Genomic DNA, 27,967 nt, shown 5'->3' on the forward strand with positions numbered 1-27,967 from the left:
AAAAGTTTTTGAAACAAATTTTAAAGCGATTTTAACAAAAGACATTGCTTTACTTATATTTCACACACTTTCAATCATTCATTATTCATTTCACATACTATTTAACAATACAAGGACTCATTTAACAAAGAATATTCTTTATTATGATGATGAACATTCATTACGTCATGATATATGGCCAATATTGATGATAGTCAATAAACTATTTAATTTTATATATTACATAATTGCTATTTAATTTACAGAATAAATGTTTTATTTCACTGGTTGAAAATTTGAGTAGTTTTTGTATATTGTTTTATGAATTTTATAAAATAAATAAAACATTAAGAATTTGTACAATAGTATGAAGAGATTTTATGCAAGTCTAGTTTCTAAACTATAATTTTAGTTAGCATAAAAATACTTTTAAAGAAATTACACGCAGCGATTGAAACTCTACGTACATATTACCATCAAAATATTGATTTTGATTTAAATTCGAGATTAATTCAACTCACCTTTAGTATCTGCATATTTAAGTATCCCCAGTAAATATAAACAGACTCTTTATTTCACAGCAATTGACACCACGTTGAAAAAATTCCATCATCTTGTCATAAGACATCCTCATTATCTTCTCCGTTTACACCATTCTGGTTCACACAAGTCTCACAATGGCAATTTGCCGCATATGGCATGTGCCTGACTTTACCAGGTTGATTGTTAGTTTGTGAGTTCAACCTGGACAACCTGATAGGCGGCGCAGGTACAGGATCACGACTGTTTTGGCGGTGATCCTGTATTGCTCGCCAAATTCGTAGTTCAACACCTCCCCTAAAATGATAAAACAAAGGTGAAAAAGCTGCTGATATTTTATAATTGAATCTCGATATTTTGATATATGATATTACTTGAGATTTAGCCTCCTGAGATCACATCGTCCCATATGATGCAAAACATCATCTAAAGTATAATCTTCACACAAAAATCGCTCTGCTAGATGAAAATCAACTCCTATAGTCCGTAACCAATCTCCAATTTTTGATTCGGGCAGAGCGTCTGGTGTTATGCTTATGTGAGGGACTCCTGATGAAGAATCTGACACCATACTCTCATATCTGATAAAAAAACACAAATTAAATATCGAGTGATGATTCATAATTTATTTACAGAAAAAATGATCAAAATAATTATTAATAATAAATATATCAATTAAAAAATCCGTTTTAAATCCCTCGTACCCCTGTGAGTGACTCCTTCTAATATTTGGTCCACTGATACTAATGTGCTCGACATCCTGCTGCAGAAGCTGTGTTTGTAGTTTCATTTCAGCTATACCCTGTTTTAGCAAAATTCCATAATTTCTTTTACACTCTAACAGCTCTTGCAATAATCTAGAATAAAATATTTATGAGTTATGTAGCTAAGATAAAATAATTGAGATAAAAAATATGAGAAATTATGGAAAATAATATAAATTTTGTACAATTTTATTAATAACTGTATATAATCGTAACCAATAAAATTTACCTTGTATTTTCTTCATCCTGCTCCTGACAAAGAACTTTATATTTTCTATCAGTGAAAGCATCTACAGTTTTGCTCGATTTTACAGAGTTTACAGTGCTGATGCCTGAATTTAAATCTTCGTGTTCGGCTAAATTTGCACCCAATTCTAATGGAATAAAGAATGTTAAGTTTAGAGTGAATCAATATCTCGAAAAAAAAAGTTTCAATGATAAAATATCCTAAAAAAATCGGGAATTTTGTTTCATATAGTCCCATTAATAAATAAATTTAATAAAATATTTTTCATTATTATCTACTAATCGTAATTTCATTGTACTGGTACAAAATAAAATTTTTAAATGGCGAAGTCATAAAGTTTGTAATAGTATTTTGATAAAAATTTTGAAAACCAAAAATTTATCCACTCAAACGTTTTCAAAACAATTCTTAGATATTGACAACAGATCAAATTCAAATTATCGACCAAATCTTGTATAATCTGATTCACAGGATTGTACCATCAAAAATGTTCAGATGCTTAGATTTTGCTTCGTAAAATTAATGAATTATTAAAAAGCGCGGTAGTTCAATTTAAATATGATCAGTTTCAGATAAGGCAGCATTTGCAATAATTATTAATAAACCCCAAGGATATTTATACAAGAAATGCGTTGCAGTGGGTAAATTTTTTAGGGCTAAACAACGCTTACCGGGTCAGCTAGTATATATATATATATCTCGTATATATATATATATATAAATATTTATTTATTTATTATAATTGTTACCTGGCAATAAAACGGTGATAGCTTCCTGCACCGCCGTTCTAACTAAATTATCCAGAGCGAACATCCAATGAGGTTTGATACTCAAAGACCGCAAAACTTCATTCACGGATTCTTGAAACAAATAAATCGACAATTGCAATTGATTAATTGCAGTGGCGTCGTAATCGAGATCTTCCTTCAACTTGGTCATTGTTGTTTCGATAACTTCTCGATTTTGGTCCATGATGAAAGAACGCAAGCAACGAACTAGAAGCTCTAAATGCGACTGTAAAGATAATAAAAAATATTAATTATTAAAAAAACAGCACGAAAAATTATATTATCTGTTAGTTATACTGACCAATTTTAGTACAGTATCAGGTCTGTCTTTTTTAATCCTGATGTACCATTCGTCACATATTTTTGCTTCATCGTTTCTTAAAATACCGGTCAATGTAGTTCGTCTTTGAGAATCCTTCTTCAGCATATAAAACCCATCTTGTTCTTGTGCTTCGCCCAAGCCTGGTGCACCGGATGATGAGCTTCGTCCTGAACCTAACTCAACCTGAAAAAAATAAATTTTTAGAATAACTTATCTTATTTAATTATGTCTGATGTGATTTATATAATTCACTTTCTAATTGTACATACTTCTGGAGAGAGCAGAGCTCCTGATGAACTCCTTCGGGCATTCGTACTATCAACTGTATCATTTTCTAAGTCTATCTCTATTGATGGTGTGCTCATCACGCTAAAATTATTTTTATATTATTAATTAGATATCGAACAAAGGGATTAGATGAGTTTAATCTAAATGTAATAAAGCCCAACAAAAATGCTTAGATTAACAGATAAAAAAATTGTATTACATGTAAGATTTTTTAGACCAAAATTAGTTTGAAATAAAAAAAAAACAATTTTAAAAGTTCTCATTATTTTGCTGAAACTACGAGGTGTGTTCAAAAAGTACCCGGAATTACTAATAATTAAATTTCGCGGGTCTGGAGTGTCTGATTGTCAAATTTTTTTTTTTATTGTGTTGGTATACATGCCCCTAAAGTATGATGAAATTTTCAGCTATATTCACTGTTTACTTTGTCTGTGGTAGTCGCTAAGGTTCGACGTGTTTTTCTGAGCTCGGCGATTTTTACAATGGAAGAATTGAAAAGTCAAAGAATTTGTATTAAATTTTGCGTAAAAAATGAAATAAAGTGTTGCAAAGTGCAAAAATTCACCAGATATGGCTCCGTGTGACTTTTTCCTATTCCCAAAGTTGAAGAGACCCATGAAAGGACGGCGGTTTTCCTCGATTGAAGAAAATCGCTGAGAGTGCTCAAGGACATATCAAAAAGTGAATATCAAGGGTGCTTCGAAAATTGGAAAAAACGCTGGCATAAGTGTATTATATCTGGGGGGGACTACTTTGAAGGGGACCACATTAATGTAGACAAATAAATAAATATTTTTTTGAAAAAACGAAAATTCCGGGTACTTTTTGAACAGACCTCGTATATTATCTTCGAAGATATTTAACACTAATGGTGCATGGCATCGCGGATTTGAGATAAATTGCTGAAACTTTCCGTACCAAATATTAAAAAACTTTCATAATTTTTAAAAAACCTTTAAAATTTTTTGAAAACTTTGAAATTGATATTTTTGAGAATTTTAAAATTTTTGAAAATATTTGACTTTTTTGAATAATTTGAACTTTTGAACTTGCCGTACCAAATATGAAAATTTTTAAAATTTTTAGAAAACCTTTAAAATTCTTTCAAAACTTTGAAATTAAGATTTTTGAGAATTTTTAAATTTTTGACAATATTTGACTTTTTTTAAAAACTTAAATTTTTTAAATTTGAACTTCCCGTACCAAATATTAATTTTTTTAAAAAACCTTTAAATTTTTTTGAAAACTTTGAAATTGAGATTTTTTGAGAAATACTTAACCTTCTTGAAAAATTTGAATGTTTTTTATATCTAAAATTTTTTTATACTTTGAATTTTTCTGAAAATTTTGAACTTTTTTTCAAAGCAATCTCGAAGAAATATCGAAGCGCGTAAGCGTCGTATCGCAGTCTAACGGATAGAAAAACTAATCAGCACGTCTCCTTATCGTGCTCCCGAAATCGTCGACGAAAATTTGTATCCGAACACACACAGACACACACACATACCGTAAAGATATATGAAAATTTTCATTTTCTATTTTTTTGCGATTACTATAACTAAACTTACCCTACGGTAAAACAATAAATATTATTATACTAAATAAATAATAAGAACTATTATGTAATGGAACTTATTAAATAAAATGCAATCTAAAAAAAATAAAATGTGTATATTAAGAAATGTGAAATTTTCTACAAAATCTCTAATTGTAATTTTTAAATAAAACATATACCTATATGAAATTAAAAAAAAAATCCCAATTTATTGTTCAAAGGATTATAAAGACCTCGATACACTAATTGAACTAAAAATCTACGATATGATAATCATAAATCTATATTAATATACCAGCCTTCCTACTAAAATGAGTTTTGAATCAAAAATTCAATTTTTATTCCTCATTTAATATTACCTGCTATAAGTGACAGTGGCAGGCATTGATATTGGTGTGAGTAAGACTGCCGATCTGACTGTGGTGTCAGGATTCGATCTGGTTGTTGCAAAACTGCTCAGAAGTAGCAGAAAAAACAAAACATACACAAATAAGCAACAAAACAACTTAAAACAATGATAGTGGTACACTGGTCGATATTGTTTTCTCCATAATAGAACGAAAAATTATCCATGAGGAAACATAAAAACTACCCCATGTATAAATGTATAAAATGAAATGATTGTTGAATAGGATCCATTATTTTTCAAAAAATAAAAAAAAAATAAAAAAAGAAAAAAAGAAAAGATAAAATAACTAAAAAGAAAAAAAAATAATATAAAACAAAAAAAAGAAAGAATAAAAAAAACAAAGAAAAAAAAAAAAAGGAAAAATAAAAACATATTAAAAAAAATAAAGAATTAAAAAAAAAAAAAATAATAAAAAACAAAAAATAAAAAAGAAAAAAAAAACAAATTAAATTAAAAAATAAAAAAAGAAAGAAAGAAAATCATGATCCAAAACTTTTGGCAAAATTATAAATTGCTTAATATTAAAAATAGAAAACAAATATCAACTAGAACCTTTAAAATTTTTGTTTGTTTAATAAAATATCAGAACAAACACAACATTATTTACAACTTTTAATATTAATTAAAGTAGATTTAATATAATGGTTTTAGTAAAGTGCTTTTCGCTAACTTGTTGTTATTAATTAAATATCAAAGTTTTTATTAAATTATGGGGCCAATTTAAAGCGTTATGGCAACGATATCTTATTTCATTTCATTTAAGCCTGTTTTTCACAGTTTTTAGTACCAAGATATAAAGATAAGTATTGACCCCTATATTTAAGTTATTAGCATAATAATTATCTTAAAAACAAATCAATCTTAGTATAAAATGATAAATTAAGAATATTAAAAACATAAATCTTTTTTTGTTAAAAACTTGAGTATAAAATCCACGTAATTAGTTCAAATTATAAATAAAAAAAGCAAGACGTCGTTATGTATAACATTTTTTATAGTTATGGTTTAAAAAAATGAAAATTATGCAATGAATTAACAACAAATTCTAAAGACCAAAGCCTATTTACAAGCAAACTACTCTAAATGATTTATTATAAAGCATGATTGCTATCTACATAGAATTGCAAAAACATGAATTTTGTGAAATTTCTAAAATTAATATGAATTAGTCTTATTTTTTTAAAAAAAACTTACTCAATTTCTGGTGTCGTTGGAGTATTGCAACTCGGTGTGTACTGAGGCGATGAATTTTGTTTCAAAATTTTATCTGCTGGAACTGAGATGCTTCTATTTAATTCGCTTGATGGCCCTAATCTGTTTTTCTTCTTTCTAAAATTGACAAGAAAAGAATAATAGATTTATAAGTAACTGCTTAAGATATTAAAATTAAATAAAAATACTATTCTTTACCTAACAACCATTTGTTCAATACAAATTTATTTTTATTCTAACTATTTTGAAGTTAAAATATAAATAATGCAGATTTTTCTAAAATAATGCTTTTGTAAAATTTACTTCATCAAACAATTTATAAATATGATTTTTATATTATTGAAATTATTGAATGTTTAATCTTTTATATTAAAGAAGATTAAATATGAGATTATATTATTAAATTATACAAGTGACAAACTATATTTTTCTCTCATCTGCATATTTTCATCTTAGGAAAACTGTTATAATAAAAGCATAATAATAAAATATTCACTCACTCATTTAAGAAAGGATCTTCTAAAAGTTCCATAGCCGTTGCTCTTTTATCTGGATCAGGTTCAAAACATCGTAAAATGAACTTTTTAGCTCTTTCAGATAACTCGGCTGGTATTTCTGGATGTGTTTTATAAAAACCAACCTAAAAAATTATTAATTTGATAATATAATACATCACGATCTTGTTAGAAAATTGAAATAACAAACAAAATATTAATAAAAATATAGTTCATGTAAAATATTTAATTATTTGTCACCTTAAAAAGAGCAGCTTGAGGTGAACCGAGTTCTATGAATGGTGGTTTTCCTGTAGCCATTTCAACTACCGTACAACCAAGGGACCAAATATCAGCCTAAAGGAGAAATACAAAAAATATTATCAACCTAAATTTTAATACAGTATTTTACATATCAAAAATATAAAGTGATTTTTATTTGATTATAAAATATATACAATTGAAGATAACTATTCAATTATTACTCACAGGAGCACCATATCCACGCTGCCCTTTATCAATAACCTCAGGAGCCATATATTGAAGAGTTCCAGTAAATGTTTTCGTAGACTTACAAATACCAGCCAATCTTTTTGATGTACCGAAATCACCTATTTTAATTACACCACTGTATGTGTTAACGAGAACGTTGTCTCCTTTAATATCCCTGTGTACAATTTTTTGGTCATGGAGATACTTCAAACCTAAAAATATAAATAAAATAAAAAAATCAAAATAACTTAACTCTAAATATATATATAAAAAAAATACAAATACTAGCATTAAAATTAAGTGTTGTGTTGATATTTTTCGATTTTAGTTGTAATTGTTCATTTGTTAATTGTGATTGTTCTAATTTACCTTCTAATATTTGCCTAGTGTAATAAGCAATTGTCGATTCGTTTTTCTTCAAGGAACCCCATTTCGAACCGAGCAAAGCAGACAAAGAACCTCCAGGTACTTGTTCCATAAAAATTTTAAAATAATTGTCTTCTGAGATTGAACCCAAATACTAGAATAAAATTATAATCAAGATCAAAAATTTATTCTTTACTATTGAAAAATATGAATTATAATAATTTTTATCATTACCTGAACAATATTTCTATGCCTCAATTGAGAATGCAATTTGATCTCTTCATGCAAAGGTTGAACATCTCCGAGATTCTTTTCAGGAATTTCTTTAACAGCAATACGAACTTGGGTGTTCAAATCTCTTGCTGCATAAACTACACCGTAAGTACCTTTGCCTAACATTATCCTTTTGCCTTGATCGTCCATTTCGTATTCATACTAAAATAAATAAAAATAATATATATTTAGATATATAGTAAACAAAAATAAATTTAAACTTACCTTAATTTGATCAGTGCTCAAATCTGAATCCAGGGGCGTTTGTATAATTCCCTCAGTCATTTGTAAAATTAAATCGTAAAATCTTTCTCTACATTGCGCTGACGGCAGATAGATTTGAAAATCGTCACAATTCTGTTTTACGTATAAGAATATACATCTTTCATCGCGTTTGTACAAGCTAAAATTTAAAAAAATAAAAGTTACAAAATCTGTAAATATTAAGAAGTTAGTTACATTAAATTACCTGACGCTGCGTATAGAATTCGCTGTAAAAAGCCATTCATGCACTTGTCTGCAATTTCCTTTCATTGCGTCCAAACAATAATTCCAAATTTGCAAAGATTTTTCCTCTGCACCTAAGTTAACATTAATATAACTCGGCATTATAATTTTGGTCGGCTCGAGAATCACCAACTATAATAGAAAAATAATAAAATTTAATTCAACTTTAATTTAAATGAATTTTATTACATGAATCTATTATCCCTTACCGGAAATCTGATACTATCAGCAGTAGGTTCAATGGCTTCTACAAAAAAATCGATCCAAAATTTGAAGATTTTTTCCTCATGAGACTCCTTAGCATCTTCGTCTTTCCTCCGAAATCTATCGATCAGTCTAATGTTGCCAATGGTGGATTTTAAATACCAATTCGGTGGTTTCAGTTTGAACATGCATTCTGCTGCTTGAATTGCTTTTGTATAATCTTCGGCTAGAACAGAAATCTCAAAAAATGTGGCAACATCCCAGTAATCTTCAAGAGACGCTAAACTGCCCTTTTTGCCAATGAGATTGTTTAAAACCATGCCTGGAAAAGAGAAAAATATAGCAAAAGTAGAGTTAGGATGTAAAAAATTGTATCAAAAATTTTAATTAACTAATTTGATAAAGCTGTCTCGTATCACTCACCTATCCTTCGTAATTCATCCGACTTTAAAAATTCACATCCATCAATAACTAAAAGTGTAGCTAAATTAATCCCTGCATATTCATTAGGCTGAACTTCAAAGCCTTTTCTATACCTATGAATTTACAACTGAATTAAAATTTTATAAAAGAATCTATTATATCCTTTATATATTTATGGTATATTTTATTACCATTTGATAGCATTTTTCAAGCTATCTGTATCGGTATGGCTAGATTCAACAAATTTATCTTTATATATTCTTCCACACAAACAAAGCATATCAGGAAATTGATACTCCTTTTTGTCCAGCACCGAGACGCAAACTTTTAGAGCGTTTTCTCTATCACCTTCTTTGTTTCGCCTGAAATAAAAATAAAGCATAACACATTAACAAATAACAAAATAAAAGGTACAAAATTATACAAATTAAATTAACCAGTTTCTAAACATTGTAATAAATAAATTACTTTTATTTCTTTTGTTCTTTAATTATAAAATTGAAATTATTATCCTCCTTTCAAAAATGACTCTCTTATATTTGATCAAAATATAAATTATTGAATAATAAATTATTGCCATGGGTGTTAAATAAATAAATAAATGAAATAAATTATAAAAATTAATGTTATATCAATAGAACGCCCAACAAGACTAAAACGAAAAATTCCCAATGGTCTCATAAATTTGTAAACGCTAACATTATTATTATTATTATTATTATTATTATTATTATCTTACTATTTCTATTATTATTATTTTGTTATATTTTATTATTTTTCTAGTATTATTTTATTATTCAGAAATTTTATTTATATCATTTATTAATTTTATTTTCATTATTATTTGCTTATATATTTTATATTAAATCATATTACGGATATTATTTTCATGTAAATTTTATCCTTTGCACTTTTATTTATTTAAATTTATGTTATTATTTATCAATATTACTAGATGTTAAACAGTTGTAATACTTATTGAAATTAAAAAAAAAGTATAAGAGGGTAAGACTAAAATATTACATTTAATGAGTGCTTTCAGTAAATATACTTACTTTTATTTATATAATCTGATATTGTTTTATTGTAATATTACTAATAACTCACCTATTCAAAGCGAAAGAATACAGATAACACACAGCAGGTTTCAAAGTATAATCTTTCTTATTCGGTATAGTCTTAATATCATCGACCAATTGCACCATGGCATCATAATCTTGAATTTCACGAAATGATATCAACATATTTAATACAACTTCTCCACATAATACATTCGGATCGTCCAGCCTCTTGCGCATATTATTTAATTTTCGTGATAATTCAGCACCTGAATATTGCTCTCTTGCTTTTCTCAGGTCGGATAGAAATTTTTCTTTCAAGTGAGCTCTACAATAAAATTTAAGTAGATGTTATATTACAATATATTCTAATATGAAGTTAGTAGTAAATTTGAATGTAATGAGCATCAGTGCCAATAGATGGCTCTGGAACAGCACATAATGCAATGAGCATCAGTGCCAATAGATGGCTCTGGGATAGCACGGCATGCTGTGAAGTTAGCTATGAAATAAGAAATGGTGGATAGAACACAGAATTAGGAAAAGATATTGATACAATTTTCAAGAAAATAAATAGAGTGATTACAATAAAAGTGTAATTATAATAAGGTCCCACATTCTAATATTAAGCTTGTAATAAGTTTATATGTAGTAGCCATCAGAGCCAATAGATGGCTCTGTAATAGCACTTAATGCTATGAAGTTAGCTATGAACTAGGTAATGGTTTCTAGAATACAGAATTAGGAGAAGATATTGATACAATTTTCAAGAAAATAAATAGAGTGATTAAAATAGAAGTGTAAATATAATAAGATTCCATAGTCTAATATTAACCTCGTAATAAGTTTAAATGTAATAGTCATTAGTGCCAATAGATGGCTCTGTGATAGCACTTAATACTATGAAGTTAGCTATGAACTAGGTAATGGTTTCTAGAATACACAATTAGAATAAGATATTGATACAATTTTCAAGAAAATAAATAGAGTGATTAAAATAGAAGTGTGAATATAATAAGGTCCCATATTTTAAAATTAAGCTTGTAGTAAGTTTATACGTAGTAGCCATCATAGCCAATAGATGGCTCTGTGATAACACTTAATGCTATGAAGTTAGCTATGATCTAGGTAATGGTTGATAGTATACAGAATCAGGAGAAGTTATTGGTACAATTTTCAAAAAGATAAATAGAGTGATTACAATAGAAGTGCAATTATAATAAGGTCCCATATTGTAATATTAGGCTTGTAATAAGTTTATATGTAATAGTCATCAGTGCCAATAGATGGCTCTGTAATAGCACTTAATGCTATGAAGTTAGCTATGAACTTGGTAATGGTTGATAGAATACATAATTAGGAAAAGATATTGATACAATTTTCAAGAAAATAAATAGAGTGATTACAATAGAAGTGTAATTATAATAAGGTCCCATATTTTAATATTAAGCTTGTAATAAGTTTATACGTAACGACCATCAGAGCCAATAGATGGCTCTGTGATAGCACTTAATACTATGAAGTTAGCTATGAACTAGGTAATGGTTTATAGTATACAGAATTAGGAGAAGCTATTGATACAATTATCAAAAAGATAAATAGAGTGATTACAATAGAAGTGTAATTATATTAAGGTCCCATATTTTAAAATTAAGCTTGTAATAAGTTTATATGTAACGGCCATCAGAGCCAATAGATGGCTCTGTGATAGCACTTAATACTATGAAGTTAGCTATGAACTATGTAATGGTTGATAGTATACAGAATTAGGAGAAGCTATTGGTACAATTTTCAAAAAGATAAATAGAGTGATTACAATAGAAGTGTGAATATAATAAGGTTCCATATTCTAATATTAAGCTTGTAATAAGTTTATACGTAACGGCCATCAGAGCCAATAGATGGCTCTGTGATAGCACTTAATACTATGAAGTTAGCTATGAACTAGGTAATGGTTGATAGTATACAGAATTAGGAGAAACTATTGGTACAATTTTCAGGAAAATAGAGTGATTACAATATAAATGTTATTATGATAATTATGTATCTACTTACTTGGATTGTACTTCAACATCTTGCAAAAGTCTTTTTAGTTTGGAAGAAAGGTTCAGTCTTTGATCAGTCGCATCATCTCCTGTGAATTTAGCAATCGCTTCAGGATTCGTTATGGCACATGTACCACAATCTAATACTTTATAAGTTAAAATTGTATATGATCCACATGATAACTGTAACAATAAAAATTGAAAATAACAAAAACACATAAAATATAAATGTTACAAAATGATTAATTGTTGGTAAGAGTCAAATTTCTTTACCTTTACTCGAATTGTTGAATCATTATCAGTATCATTATACAATAAAATATTCTCCTTCATCCCAAAACTTTCTCTTACGCCTAAATGGTAAAACATAGAACTCTGCTGTGTTTGAACACTTAAGTCGACAACAGCAACATCAGCATTGTAAAAGGAATCCAACACATTTGTTTCACCAAAGTCCAACTTCTCAAACTAAGAATAAAAGAAACAATACAATAATTAATTATTAAATCAATCAATACATTATCTTATAGGTTTTAATTTTATTTTGTTATTTTTATTACCTGAACATGATGGCAATTAGCATTGACCGACAAACAGGCCCTCTTGACATCTTCGAAAGCACTTTTTCTCTGAAATAAGTTCTCTGTCTGATGCAGGTCTATCACACAAGCGACATCCATTCTCGGTTTAATTGGTTGGACTGTGCTTCCAGAAATATCGCTGTGGCTGCTTATACTGTCTGTGCCACTCCGATATTCTACAAAAAAAAAGGAATTATTAATTCATTAATATAATCCATACCATAAAATTTTATTGTGTGAATATATTGTAAATATATTTGAAGCAAATATAAAAATGAAATTAAGTATTAAGATGCTTTCTATAATTTAAAATAATGAATTACTTACAAAACGCAGATCAAGACATAAATATGTAAGAAAATAGAAGCTTCAAGAATAAAATACTTTAACGGTTATGTGTATTAATTGTAGCATACATAGCTTACTATGTAAAAATCATAAGAACCTCTTTGAGGATGGTGAACCATTATCAAATGATTGAGCTACAAGTAACAAAGAAAGCATTCTATGTCACTGTTAATTTTAAAAGAAATAAACAAGTATAATAAAACATATAGATTAAAAGCAATATGTACATAACTGCATATAACGAATAAATTATAATTGAAGCAAATATTAAAATAGATTAAAGTAAAGCTTGACAATGACAATTAAAACATGAATATGTAAGACAATGAAAACTCCAGAACTAAAACAATTTAACGGTTATGTGTATTATATTTTGTTTGAACATATTTGAAGCACACATTGCTTACTATGTAACAATCATAAGAAGAACCTTTTCGATGATGAGATTTATCTGCCACTTTAAATTTTTTCCAACAAAGTGAGTAAATGTTCAAAAAACCAAATCTGCCACTGTCGAATAAACAATAAGTAAAAAGTACATCTCAATAAAATTAAATAGTTTGTTAATGTGACAGATAATTATGTAATTTATGTCTATATAATGCACATAATGCAGAATGCAATACTCAAATTTTAATTAACACATACATAACCTTGATTATAAATTATCATTTATTACCTGAAAAGTCCTCAGGTGGGTTAGGCATTTTATTCATTGTCCTTAATACATTAAATAGCTCCAAATTAACCTTTGCAAATCAATCACTCCATTACATTATGTATTATTTTATTAAGTCCACTATAATATTTTGACAACTGTTACTGAATCCTCTATCTCACGACTTCGAAATCATTGTTCACATTCATTTGTATCAATTATAAAAGTAAATTCTGTTGACATATTGTTGTATAACGTTAGAAAAGGTTGTATGAAATTGAAAATAATAAATATGTACTTAATTCCAGTCCATAGAAAGGAATGTTATTTTTTTGTAAGTAGAAGTGTCGCCCACAAACAGGCGAGTTTTCTATTTACGTTCTTGTCTCTTGTTGCGGCCGTAGGCGTAAACAACCTAACATGGCCGACCAATCAGAATCCAGCAAAAAGACCGTTGGAATTCAAATGTAAGAAAATCGTGAAATATAAATTAGATTTTATAGAGAAAAATATATATTAGTACATTGTGTCATAAGATGCATGCAAGATTATGATATATCAATATGTATCAATATAAAATTAATAATTAACTTTCCGTATGGTAAGTTATAGTAATCGCAAAAAAATCGAAAATGAAAATGTTTATATATCTTTACGTTTCAAAGGTTTCCGAACATTTTGGCATACCTTAGAAAATATGGATATGTGTGTGTGTGCATGTATGTGTATGTGTGTGTGTAAGGATACAAATTTTCGTCAAAGATTTCGGGAACACCGATCAACCGATTTGAATAATTCAAAAAACATTCGATTACTATTGATAAGGAGACGTGCTGATTAGTTTTTGGCGAAGGCAGGTCTAGCCATTTTGAAGATACAGAGCAAAAAGTGCCAAAAACGTTAACTCAGTTTTTAAGAAAACGTCATTTTATTTAAATTAAATTTTAATTATTAACTAGTATCATTATTTTGCCAATATTTTAATAAATAAGTTGCCCTTAATAATAATACAAAAACTGGCCTCAAAGTTTATGTAATAATAGTATCATATATAATTTTTGTAATATTGCAATTACTATGTATCTGCACAAATAAAAATAAATAAATATATATATATATATATATATATATATATATATATAAATTGTATATATTCTTCAAGGAAAATATTTTTATTTTCAACCAAATTAATAAAATTTTTGGGGAAAATCATATATTTAATACTCCTATTGTAATAGAAACATATTTAATTCATTCATTTATTAAATAATTTGAGTATAATTTATAAAATGCCTAAATTTGAGTAATGGACTTTTTGATCAAATTTAACATTTTATAGCAAATACTTCTTGAGAAAAATTTAGTCAAAAAATATTAAAGTAAAAAAGAGTGTCAAATTAAAAACCCACAATACAACAATGCCATAGGATAGTAAATAGCATCCAAAAGGCAATAGAAAGAAAGGAATATTGTTCAGCAATCTTTATCGATGTCAAACAGGCATTTGATAAAGGGCCTACTCATCAAGATAAAAAATTCTTTGCCGCACAAGATATTTTTACTATTGAAAAGTTACTTAACAAATAGATTATTCAGAACTAGAGTTGGAACAGAAACATCAGAATTATGTAACATCAAGTCGGGGGTTCCACAAGGGAGTGTTTTAGGGCCACTTTTATACCTCATATATACACACGACATTCCAACTGACAGCAATGTCATAATTGGAACTTTTGCCGATGATACAGTTGTCATGGGAACTCATACAAATGCATCCGTCGCAACGTCAAAAGTTCAACAATATATCTCTGAATTTGAAAAGTGGCTCAATAAGTGGAAGATTAAAATAAATGAAACAAAATCTAGCCATATAACCTTCACAACAAGAACCCTAGACTGCCCAAGCGTAAAAATAAACAACATAGAAATACCGAAATATGAGAGTGTAAAATACCTTGGGATTCATCTCGATAGAAAATTAAGCTGGTCAACGCACATCAAAATGAAAAGAAAACAGATAGAGAAGAAGTTTAAAGAGTTGTATTGGCTAATTGGCAGGAGTTCAAATATGTGCTATGAAAACAAACTCCTTATATATAAAACAATAATTATCCCAATCTGGACATACGGCATTGAGCTATGGGCATGCGCAAGCAATACAAATATAAAAAAAATACAAGTAGCGCAATCAAAAATTTTAAGATGCATTGTGAACGCACCCTGGTATGTTACAAATGACACCCTACATAAAGACTTAAAAATAAAAACTATTAATGAAATGTTAAAAAAAAGGAGCAAAAGATACCATGAAAAACTACCAGGTCACCCAAACACTTATTTAAAAGAGTTAAGCGAGGAATATCCGACACGCAGATTGAAAAAAAATGGCCATTCGACCTTAAATAAATGTCAAAAATAAAAATATAAAAGAGAGATATCTCATAGGAGATAATCTCTTACATGCATTAAAACCAACATCACATTGTCTTAAAAAGTGTATTTAATTTTGATTGACAATAAAAGTATGCAAAAAAAAAAAAAAAAAAAAATTAAAATCATTAGAATACTATTTGAAACTTGAATAATATTATTATTGGTTTTATTTATATTTATTTTTCTTCTATTAATAATTAAAAAAAATCATAGCAGATTAAAAAAAAAATCTATCGCATATTTTTAATTAATTTAATAATCACTTGAAGTTTCTTTTTACAACAAAAATAATTAAGAAACTGTGAGTGTAAAGTATAAAATATATTACAATCATTATTCATCTTTAAAAAAAAACTTGTCTTTTCTACTTACTTGCAATCCATCATGATTTACATTCCCATCCAATTGGATTCCAATATGAATAAATCCTCATCCAATTATTATAATAATTCTTAAAAAAAATTGTTAAAATAGATAGGAATAATTATCAATTATGTTGTAATTAAATGATATAAATGATGAGTATAAATAACAACATTATTTATAATAATTATAATACTACATTTAATTCAACTTATAATTCTTCTACTTACCTGCAATCCAACAATATTCACATTTCCATCCAATATGATTCCAATACGATTAAATCGTTGTCCCATTTGAATTCATGTTTTAATTAAATAATATAAATTTTGAGTCTAAATAACAAAATTACCTATAATACTATATTGAGATCAAATTAATAATTTTTTTACTCACTTACTAACAATCCATTATGATTCACATTTTAGTCCAATTGGATTCCAATACGACTAAATCGTTGTCTAATTTGATTAATTTTTAATAATGTTAATAATTGGTAAAATATATATAATTCTCATATTTGAAGATTCTACAAAAATGAATATATTATATTTATAAACAATAATGAAAATATTTTTAAAATCATCTATCACTATGCAAAGTTTCATTAAAATCATAAAAAAATCAAGTTAATTACGATTCCCACTAACATACTACATAAAGTTGAATTGCCAAAATTGTATCATCAATTGTGAGGAAGCCATTGACAAAAAAATTTGCTCTTATATGTTAATTATAAAAAATAATCATAATTTTTCAATTTCATGAAATGGCTTTTCCAATTTTGATGTCAACCAATTTAGACTTCAAGAACTTAAAATTAAAAATAGCAAATTCACCTATTTTAAAATTTCCATCATTATAATCTCGAACCAAAATAATTTTATTTATAAATATATACTTTTATAAATATTTTTATACAGAATATATATAATTTGAATTTTTTATCCTACAGTGTAATAAAAGCATATGTGTTGAATATAACGATTTTTCTATTAGTTTACTTTCTTTAAATAAAATTAAATATGTTTATACTTTATCTTATATATACAACTCATTCATCTTTTTAGTCGGCTGCTTGCACACTGATACGGTTTACCGCCGTTGCGTTCCCATTCACGATTGAATTCGTGTTCCAAAATTTCTGCACCTCGTTTTCTTGTTAATCCTGTTTCTTCTAAACTTAATTCACACATTTGCATATCATCCGTCCCTTGATAATAGAAATATGATCATTTATAAAATAAAAATTTAAAAATTTTACTGGAGGTCAAAAATGATCAACTAGTTTCTATCATCTCTTTACCTGCCGATAAAAGTATAGGAGTCTTCTCAGGATGTATCTCCATCTGCCTGGCCACATACTGCCCATCGAAATGGGCGTACCACCAACCGCGTTTCCCGTCATTTTGTCCATTCTTGGCCTGTCCTGGTCTCATGAAGGGAATTCTAAAGTACCTATGAGTAGTCACACCGTTGGCGACACCATTTTCTTGTGGTCTGTTGACAACCCTCGGTGGAGTTTTGGCAGCGTCCATTATCGAACGAGGAGCCCTCTCGTTTTCGTCCATGGTGCTGCGTTTGCGATTTTTTGCCTTCCAGGCGTGGTAGACTTTTAGGCGACGGTGGAACTCGTGCTTACAAGCCTGGTGGTAAAGGAATTAGATTAATACAGTAAGGTGACCATATTTTTTAAAGACAAATCCGGGACGGCAATTTTTAGTTATGACAATCCGAGACGTCAGCGGGGGGGGGGAGGGGTGTTAGTCGTTTATATACTGAATGCTGTTCAAGGATACAATAAAAAAAACAGTTTTTTTTAATTGAATCTTTTTTTATCATAATCGCTTACTTTTAGTAAGAGCTTTATACTTCGACTATTTTTTGCAATACTTCTTTATCTATGATATTATATCCTATATTTTTCGATCTATATGTTCTATTCAATTTTCTTCATAATTAATTTGAAAAAAATAGCATCTGTTAGTTTTCTTAATTTTTGTTAATTTAATTATTTATTTTCGAAAAACCGGGACATCCCCGACAGAAAATCAAAATCCAGGACAAATATTGCCTTAAGAAAAACCCGGGACACAAGGTGGAAATCCGGGACGTATGGTCACCTTATTAGTAATCAAAATAAAACTATTGTGATGTATAACATCGTGCTTTAAGGCAAATTGCTGGAACTTCCCATACCGTAATAAAATATTCGGGTAATTTTAAACGTTTTCAAATATATTATAAAAAATACTGTAACTTTCATTATTTTTGCTATCTTGTTATACCTGAGCAAATCAAATGTAAATCATAAATCAATTTATCTCCAGAACATTAACAATCGTCATTTCATTTCGAATTCAAGTTCAAAAAAATAGTTGCTTTTATAAATTTACACAAAATTGAAAAAGTGCTCCCGTATAGTCACAGTCTAAATAATTTGCAAATAATTTGCAAATAATTCTAGGCGACATTTTCACTTATACTGTGCTTAGATTGGCGGCATTTTCACATTTTTCAATAGTTTTTTTCACAAAATTGGAAAAGTGCTCTCGTACATAAACAGTCTAAACGGACTTGGGTAATCATTTGTACCACAGTGGCGCTTAGGCTGTGCTTAGCCTGGGTAATTTTTTGAATTTTTAATCCAAAATTACAAAAATATTTTATGCAAAATAAAAAAAGACGTAATATTTTTTATCCTCAAAAGCAATTGTTTTGTCAATGCAAGCAGAAATTTTTTTAGATCATTCAAATCGGACGCTTAGTTCACTCAAAAACTGCCATTTTTTGCACATTTAGCTCTGTATCTTCGAAATGGCGGAACCGGTCTTTGCTAAAAACTAATCACCTCTTCTCCCAATCATTACAAATTGAATGTTTTTTAGATCATTCAAATCCGATACTCCGTTCTCTCAAAAACTCGATTTGTATTTTCTGCACTCTTTGCTCCGTATCTCCGTAACGGCTCGACCTGCCTTTGCCAAAGACTAATCAGCTCTCCCTATCAATAGGGATCGAATGTTTTTTTAACCATTCAAATCGGTTGATCCGTGCGCCCGAAAACGTAAACGGAAAAATGCGGACATACAAAACACACATACACACACATCCATTTAGTTTCTGAGGTATGCCCCATGTTCAGAAACCTTCAAAACGTCGAGAAATGCATAAATTTTCATTTTCGATTTTCGGCCCATTACTATGACTACCCTACAGGAAGTTAAAAATGGAATCAGTTTCTAATGGGGTGATCATTTTTGGTTCAAAACTAGTTTCATTATGACTTACTTCTAACAACTCAATATCACATGAGGTATTGATAGTATCCCGCAATTCAGAGTATTTCCATTTAGACAAATCGTACTTCTGTTTGGCCTGCAGTGCTTGTTGGGCACGAACTTGCTCCGATCTGATAAAAAACATATTCATAAAATATTTTTACTTAGATTTTCATAGTACAATATTTACCAACCTTCTGGCTAATGGTGGCGAGTCATCAACTTGGCCATTGGATTCTTGGGCGAGTCGGACTGCTAATTCGTGGTCTCGGCGTTCTTGTTCTAATTGCTCATTGTATTGTCTGTCTTCTACGGCTTCTTTCTCTAACATAGCCTGGGAAAAACAATTGTAAAAATTAGATGGAATAATAAAGGTATTTTGTAAGAAAATCCCGAAAAAATACCTGTAAAGCCTCGGCAGCCTTTCTATCAGCAGCTTCTTGTTTCTTGCGCTCGATTTCCTCCTGTTTTCGTCTAGCTTCGATTTCTGCTTTTCTGAAAAAATAATTTCAAAATTATATTCAAAATAGTTCGTATTAGTATTTTGCATTGAGGTAAGTTACATGAACTTCCCGATATGTGTAAATAATCGACTTAATCAATAAAAAATAAATTAATTTATGAATGATTAAAAGTATTCCGAGTGGATTTATTACACATCATTGAAAACGAACGAACACGTTAACTCGGAGTATTTCCTAAAAGCAAATTTTCACAAATAAATAATTTAAAAAATGAACCAATTTCCGTAGGGTTTTAATGGTTTTATGTTCATTAGGACCAAGTAATCTAATGTATACAAATTAGTAAAATCTAATTGTTATACAAAGTTAATTGTCTAATTTTAATTTTAACAAACCTAAAAAAACTACTCATTTTCTCAAACTTTTACGAATTTTTCAAAATTAAATTTCTTGTCGTAAGGCCATAATATTTCAGTAAATTCTATAAGACCATGATATATATAGTCAAAAAAAAATTCATAAAAATCGGCTTAAATTTTTTTCACCTAAAACTTATACCTTTCGAACAGTTTTTGATTTTTTTAAATCGATTCGGTAGTATGAGCTTAAATGTAGACGAACAGACGAACAGTTTAATACTTTTTCCCAAACTACAAAGAAACGGCTCGGCCGATCGTTGCACAAAACTGACAAACGATAGTCCTCATCGAGATACATCAAATGACTTTTAAATTTCTGAAATCGGTACAGGCGTTTCTGAGAAAACGTCGATGAAAGGTCTAATTTTAGCCAAAAAAACTATAATTTTTGCGAACTTTGACGAATTTTTAAAGTTAAACGAGTTGTCGTAGGACCGTAATATTTTAGTATGATCTATAAGGCCATGGTATCTACCGTCAAAAAAAAACATAAGAATCGTCGAATTTTTTTTTTTAACACTTTATCACAAGAAAAAGGCCCGGCCGATCTCTACCAAAAACTAATCAGCACGATTCCCAACCAATATCTTTCGAACGGTTTTTGAATTTTCAAAATCGATTCAGAATTGCAGATCACACACACATACTTTTTCCAAATTTGGTCTCATTAGATTCAGAATGGCTTGAAACGTCGAGAAAACATAAAATTAACGTCTCCTTCGGCAAGTTAACAAGACTTATTACGACGCTAAAAATCTATTAAGTAGTACAACTTGTCCAAAAAGAGCGTCTATCGGACTTGTAAAAATGGACTAGTTTGCAAGATTTATAAAACGTAAGTAGATACTAACTTTTTCCTATTTTCTTCTTCCTGCTTCTGCTTTTTGAGCTCTTCCTCCTTACGTCTATTTTCTGCTTCAATTTCCATTTGTATCTTGCGTAAACGTTCCTGCTCCTCAGCATTACGTTGCTCCACCATTTGCTTTTGGAGCAGACCCATTACTTGATCCACTGTTGTTTTTAACTTATTATACATGTCATCTACTGTGGATGGTTTTATACTGGAATCACCCTAGGAAAAAGACAAACAATTAAAGAGATATGGATTAAAGGCCACTTTTCCACTTTCTTGGTACTCTTTTACCTTAATAGTTCTTATAGCTGTATCAATACTGGTTTGTAATTTTTGAACATCATCTTCTCTGGATGGCTTGTCTTTCTTAAGTTGGCTGATGACTTTCTTCATTTCAAACAAACGCGAATGTAGTGCTTTAATTCTCTTGATACCTTGTATTCGAGGCTGGTGCTGTTTTCTAACCAGGTGACCACGTACTGTCTTCTGCACCTTTACAAGACACTTGCTTCGATAATTCATTCGGTTTTTCACTAGAAAAAAAATACACTGGTAGATTGATTTAAGATATTTTTTTTATTTAATAAAGATTTTTAAGCTTACTTTTAATGACAGCATAAGCGCAGAAAATAGCCTTCAACCATCTGGACCGTACCAACCACTTTTGTACCTTCTTGATGACTTCTTGCAAATTGCTGGAATCAGATTTCATGATACGATCGAATTCAGCAAATTTACCAGGTCGGAAGAAAACGCGTGTTATGCCGAATTTGTAGTCTTTGTCGTACAAATTTAAACTATGCAGCATTGCCTAAAGATTCGAAAAAAAATAAAGAATAAATATGAAGTAAGCAAAATTTTCAAATTCAATCATTTTTATAATTATCAATTATTTTTTACCTCGCAGAATGTTTTCGGGTGCAACTTTTTCAATTCAGGTGGCAAATATTTTTCATACATTTTGTATAAATCTTCAAACTGGCATCTCGATGGATATCCGTGTTCCATCAATTCTAAGACACTGGTCATTCCTGAGCATTTTAGTTGGGTTAATATCAGACTGCCCACAAATTCATGGTCGTTCATTTTGTTATTCGGCTTTATGCATCTTATGAAATTTGTACCCTAAAAAATAAAAAAAAATGGAATATCACGTGACAATGCCATCTTGGCCAATGACAAATCAGTATTTATGGCGTAACGCATTTCCGTTGCATTTTCACGGAGTTACCCCCTAGTGGCGCCTAAAGAGTTTTAGTTTAAAAAATGTAAAAATTTGAATCAGACTGATTTTTACAACGCTGAAAGATTCAAGGAAAATATTTTTTGGGAATGAAGAATGTTAAGAATAAATTTGTTTAAGCAGTTTTTAGTAGCTTCCGCACTCAACAGAGGGTCTATGGTGCCCAAATTCATAGTTATTTTCAAACAAAATCTATAATAATTAATCGGATTTGTATTTTCCACATCATACATTTATATCTGCAATTAGACCCAAGGGTAAATTTACGTGCTACAGTTAGTGGTGCTTCTATGAAGTGCGAAAACAATTAAAATTGAAGTAATGGCAAAGCATCTATGTTTGCTATCTATTAATTTATATTATTATTAATTTACTTACATTACTATTTAGTTTCTCCATAAGTTCGCTAAGTTGTGTTTTAAACTTGGATCCAACGCTGATGAAAGTAAGTTTTCCTTTCGTTGTAGCATTTGATGTACGGAATATCCTTTTCAGCAAAGGATTACTGCATTCTTGTACCAGACCTTCTAAAGATCCATGGAGAGCATCGTTGTTCTTTTCTATAAATTGTTTCTGAAAAATAAATGAATAAATATTAGAAATTATCCAATTTCGGTCTCAAAAAATTCAGAATAAATTGACATGTCAAGGAATAATTAGTAAATTGAATTTCTGCTGCAAACCTAAACTTCTTCTTCATGTAGTTAGTATGTAAATAATTTGTTCATTTTAGTAAGTTCTTTACGAACCAGAGACATGGACTCTTAGAAAGGCCAAAAAAAACTATCTGGAAAGTTTTGAAATGTGGTGCTAGAGAATAATGGAGAAGATAAAGAGGACAGACAAGATAACAAATGAAGAAGTTCTTAGAAAATAGGCAAAAAGAAAAAAGGAAGGGAAACTGGATCGGACTTTTTCTGCAAAAATAGTGCCTCCTGCACGACGTCGTCGGAAGAAATTTAGAAAGACTAAAAAAATAGGAAGAAGAAAAATGTAGGTGGTTAATGACTTATGCAAGAAAAAAAAATACAGGGAACTGAAAGCCGAAGCACAAAAGCAGCAAGCATTTAAGCAAAAGTATGGAAAGAGAAATCGATTTGTTGAATTTGCCTTTGGCAGACAAAGATTTATTTATCTAATTACCGTAGTATAGCATACAGCTCCAGCAAAATGTCTGATCAAAAATCCCTCGTCATCCCTGATTTCTCTGTGCGCCTTAAGACGGGATGTCCGAGGTTTGCACAGTCGGAAATGCGACGGCCAACGTGCAAAAATACTTTCGGTAAAATGCGCCGAATTTGATTTTGGCAATTTTGATTCCTCATCTAGCAGGTTGAATAAGCCGCCATTCTTGCTCTCAATAAGATCTAAAAAAAATATTAATATATAACAAAAAAAATGTCAGAGTAATCGTTTGAAAATATTTTCCCAGGAAGAAATAGGGAAGCTAAGAGATATTTGTATCAGGCGGGCGTTTTTCAATAGAATCTTGAACGATATTAAAATATTTTATTTATCTCGATTGGGCATGTAAACTGTCCTGCATACTTCCCGCAGGGTGATGCAGTAAACAGAAGTGTGCAGGTCCGTCATTTTTGACATGCAATATAAAATTGTACTATCAAAAATTTTCGGTTTGCGTTGTTATTATCGATTAATTTTGAATTTTATCTATCTTATTTCGTTTAAAATTTATCCTTGAGTTATAAGTATATTAAGTTTCGACTCACCAATGCAATCTTGATTATCAGTAAACTTAATCTCCGGAACATTCAAACCCTCTTTCTTGTACAAAACTTGTTCGGATTTCAAAATCCTATCGTTGAAGAACTGTTGCAACTTTTCGTTGCAGTAATTTATGCAAAACTGCTCAAAGCTGTTAACGGTGAAGTACTCTGAAAATGATAATAATTCTCATTAATTATTAACATTTAAGTTAAAATTGCCAAATTTAATTACCGAATCCAGCAATATCCAATACACCAATATAGTAGCAAGAAGCTTTGAAAGGAATACTTTGATTTATTCTGTTTACTATGTGGTCAAATAAATTGCTGTACAGAGCTTTTGCCAAGGCATCTCTTGCATTGCTGGCTTCATTTATTTTCAGAGGCACCCTGTAATGTAAAATATTTTTACACAACCGTATGATAAATTTACAAATATTTGATATAATTTTATTGTTTGTTCCTAAATTTTTATTCTGGTTACTTACATTATAACAGTGCCCTTAACACCTCCTCGACTACTCTGCATAACTCTGGACACCAGAGCCTGTCTCATTTCAAAGGCATCAACTCCAATAAGTGCTGAAGCCATGGTTAAAGATGTTTCTGAAGATGTGGCAACCCTACATCCGCCTCTGGTGTCTTCAGGAGTCTCTTCAAAACAAACATTGCCCAAATGCAGAACCGCTGCCACCAGGGCATAAATTTCGAAACATTCGGCGTCTGATAGACCGATTCGCTTGAGAGCCTGGTAAAAAAATGACATTATACCTAATATATCATATATAAATATTATTATGCTAATACCTGATCTAACAATTGAAAATCTTTAACATCATCCAAGAGAGGATCTCGTAAACCACCATTAGCAATCATAGCCTTGCTCTTCTGTTCAGGTGTCAAATGTTTTTCAGTAGTTGCATTTGTGAAATATTGTGTACATCCACCTTTCAAATACTGCAAAAATCAACAACATCAATTAGTATGTAATTGTAATTATGTACGTAAATAAATCAATGTCATAAGTCCTACTCTATAATCATCAGGTTTAGTCAATTTGAGTTTCTGCCTCAGTTCTTTAGGAGCACCTGCACAAAGCATATAAAATACATGGTAATTTCTTTCTTCCGGACTCTGGACACAAATCCTCGATTTTTCCAGAAGATAATGAGAAATGTGACCGCCTACGACTTGGCATTTGGCATCAAAATGGACTTCTATAAATTTACCAAATCTCGAACTGTTATTGTTGCGGGTTGTCTTGGCGTTTCCGAAAGCTTCGAGAATCGGGTTGGCTAAAAAATAAAAAATATAGGTAATACATAAAGTAAACTTAATATCGGCTCAACGACCCGGGCGCCAACGCAACCGGGTCGTCGCGTAACCAAAAATTTTTTCTTACCGTCCAATATTTTTTGCTCTATAGGTCCAGCCGCTTTTGCCCACAAATCACATAAATATCTCAAAAGATATTTTGTAGACTCAGTTTTGCCAGCACCAGATTCTCCAGATACAATAATTGATTGTGATTGCTTCAATACTTGCATGTCTCGGAATGCTTTATCGGCTAAAAATGAAAATAGGATTTTTTTTTAAATATAGTAGTGATGAATTAATTGCGATTTATTAAATTTTTTCTTACCGATAGCAAAAACATGCGGTGGCATTTTCCCTAAAGATTTTCCTTGATAACTTCTTATAGTTTCGGAGGAGTATAAATTTTTAATTTCTTTATAGGGATTGACTGCAATCAATATATTTGCTACGTATGTCTAAAATGATAAATAAAATTAACAAAAACAAAATTAGTATATTAAATTTAATTTGAATCAATTTTTGTAAAACTTACGTATATTTTATCTTTTCCATATCGTTGTTTTATATTTTGTAAAAGTGTAGCCTCATTTAGGAACATCAACTCACCTAAAACGGAAGACGTAAATTAACATAAAATATTAAATAAAATAATCAAAATAAGAAAGATAGAATAAAATAGCTAACGTCAAGATGAACTTTGCGAGCTAGCATAAAATAAACCCAAAATTCCAATCTCGGACAGCTCAATATCAAGCAGTATGATATGGAATCATACTAGAAATATATAATTAAAATGAATATAGCGATTTATTTAGATTTCCGAACCCATCATGATCAGTCAAAAATTTGAGCAAGAAAAAATTAGTCATGGAATTCCAACTTAAGCCAGCTCAATATCAAACAGTATGATATGAAATACACACTTGAGGTCAAAGATGGAGGCAATTCTGCCGTAACAGAGCTTATAGCATAGCGTTGTCATGGCAACGGTATATTATGCTTCTTTTTTATTGTTTCTTGGTAATGAAAACTGTTAAATCTATTCTATTCTGTGAAGTCTATTTTTGCTGTGCGATCCGGCGTATTTTACATATAATCAAGCAAAGAAGAATGTTATGATAAGTGCATCTTCAAAGATTCTGTTATCATAAGATATTTTTTTGCTTGTTTATATGTAAATTAATTAAATTCTATTCATCATGGAATCAAGATTAATTTTGCAGCAAAATTATTATCTTGATTCCATGATAAATAAATATTATAGAACAGCCCACATGGATTTAATTAGAGGTTAAGTGGTTTATAAATATTCTTATGTGTCATAATATTTGAGTTCACGACAGATAGCGCAAGAATTTACTTAATGGCGTATGTTAATAACAAATATAAGAAACTTTCAATTGACGTGCGCTCTATCTAAATGTTTATATTAAGAGCTAATACGATTAGAGACTCATTTTTTATCCTTTTGGAAGCATTGGCGCCTTTGTGAGCAAAGAAATTCTTGTTAAGGACCACCATAATTTATATATATATATATATATAAATAAATATATATATATATATATATATATATATATAAATTTCACATAAAATAAAATATATTTATATCATTACAATTATCATCGACATCCTCCTGTTTATCCTGAGCAGGATAGGTGTCCTCAAAAGGCACAACTCGTTTCTGCAGTCTGCTGTCTGTGGGTTTGATTTCGGCCCCTTGGGCCAAAATTTCGCTGATTTGTCCGAGCACGAACCCGTGTTCCGGGTCACGTGCCCAAACCAGCTGTCGGTCCAGCATTGTGGCTAGCTCTTAAAATCTGGAAGAAAAAAATAGAAATGTAAAAATTATTGTACATTATAACATAGTAATTTTGCTTTTATTATGTGAATTTTTTTGAAGTAAAACTTCTTTAGGCGCGACTAGGGTGTAAATCCGTACAAATGCAACGAAAGCCCGTTACGTCCGAACTGTTCGTCATTCGCTCTGGATGAGATCATTTCTATACGGGTCGATTGTGATTAGTCGTCGTGTATGTGAATGAAGATCTGTCGTTGTATGCGTACCGATATCAACAAGGAAATCGGCATAAATAAATAAACATTTTAAAGTTACATCGTAGTACAAATCTTGATTTAATGAAAAATGCCTGAATCGAAAGAATATTTTAACCTGTTCCTTAAAAATAATAAAACAATGCTCGTCATAACATAATTCGCTAAACTAAATACTTCTGTTGCAAAAATACTTCTAAATTACTATTTTTTATAATTATTATTTTTATATGATTGTTATTGTTAAAAGACTTATTAA

The 27,967-nt window shown here is 29.7% G+C and overlaps 2 protein-coding genes across 2 annotated transcripts; both read right to left on the reverse strand.

Moving 5' to 3' along the window:
* Positions 1-424: 424 nt before the first annotated feature.
* LOC113385083 (mitogen-activated protein kinase kinase kinase 15) lies at positions 425-13,799 on the reverse strand. Its single transcript, XM_026622892.1, has 24 exons — positions 13,575-13,799; positions 12,527-12,723; positions 12,240-12,434; positions 11,977-12,149; positions 9,971-10,249; positions 9,055-9,225; positions 8,864-8,976; positions 8,446-8,762; positions 8,199-8,368; positions 7,955-8,132; positions 7,691-7,891; positions 7,460-7,610; positions 7,088-7,302; positions 6,860-6,955; positions 6,605-6,744; positions 6,087-6,221; positions 4,843-4,935; positions 2,910-3,009; positions 2,620-2,823; positions 2,280-2,544; positions 1,513-1,657; positions 1,224-1,376; positions 894-1,100; positions 425-816 (listed from the first exon to the last, which is right to left on the reverse strand). Exons 1-24 carry the CDS (start codon positions 13,609-13,611, stop codon positions 597-599), a joined length of 4,155 nt encoding a protein of 1,384 aa, XP_026478677.1. The 5' UTR covers positions 13,612-13,799; the 3' UTR covers positions 425-596.
* A 3,608-nt stretch (positions 13,800-17,407) lies between these two features.
* Positions 17,408-27,454, reverse strand: LOC113386624 (myosin heavy chain 95F-like). The gene is made up of 20 exons (XM_026624392.1): positions 27,271-27,454; positions 26,186-26,259; positions 25,979-26,108; positions 25,739-25,903; positions 25,369-25,631; positions 25,144-25,293; positions 24,825-25,084; positions 24,569-24,726; positions 24,340-24,504; positions 23,753-23,976; positions 22,988-23,182; positions 22,267-22,491; positions 21,970-22,177; positions 21,658-21,899; positions 21,365-21,585; positions 20,035-20,125; positions 19,825-19,964; positions 19,641-19,761; positions 17,656-17,995; positions 17,408-17,562 (listed from the first exon to the last, which is right to left on the reverse strand). Exons 1-20 carry the CDS (start codon positions 27,452-27,454, stop codon positions 17,408-17,410), a joined length of 3,711 nt encoding a protein of 1,236 aa, XP_026480177.1.
* Between the last annotated feature and the right edge of the window lie 513 nt (positions 27,455-27,967).

The sequence above is a fragment of the Ctenocephalides felis genome, unplaced genomic scaffold, assembly GCF_003426905.1.
Source record: "Ctenocephalides felis isolate EL2017-DRISC unplaced genomic scaffold, ASM342690v1 CF-g0.4_SCAFFOLD_03571, whole genome shotgun sequence".
Classification (NCBI taxonomy): domain Eukaryota; kingdom Metazoa; phylum Arthropoda; class Insecta; order Siphonaptera; family Pulicidae; genus Ctenocephalides; species Ctenocephalides felis.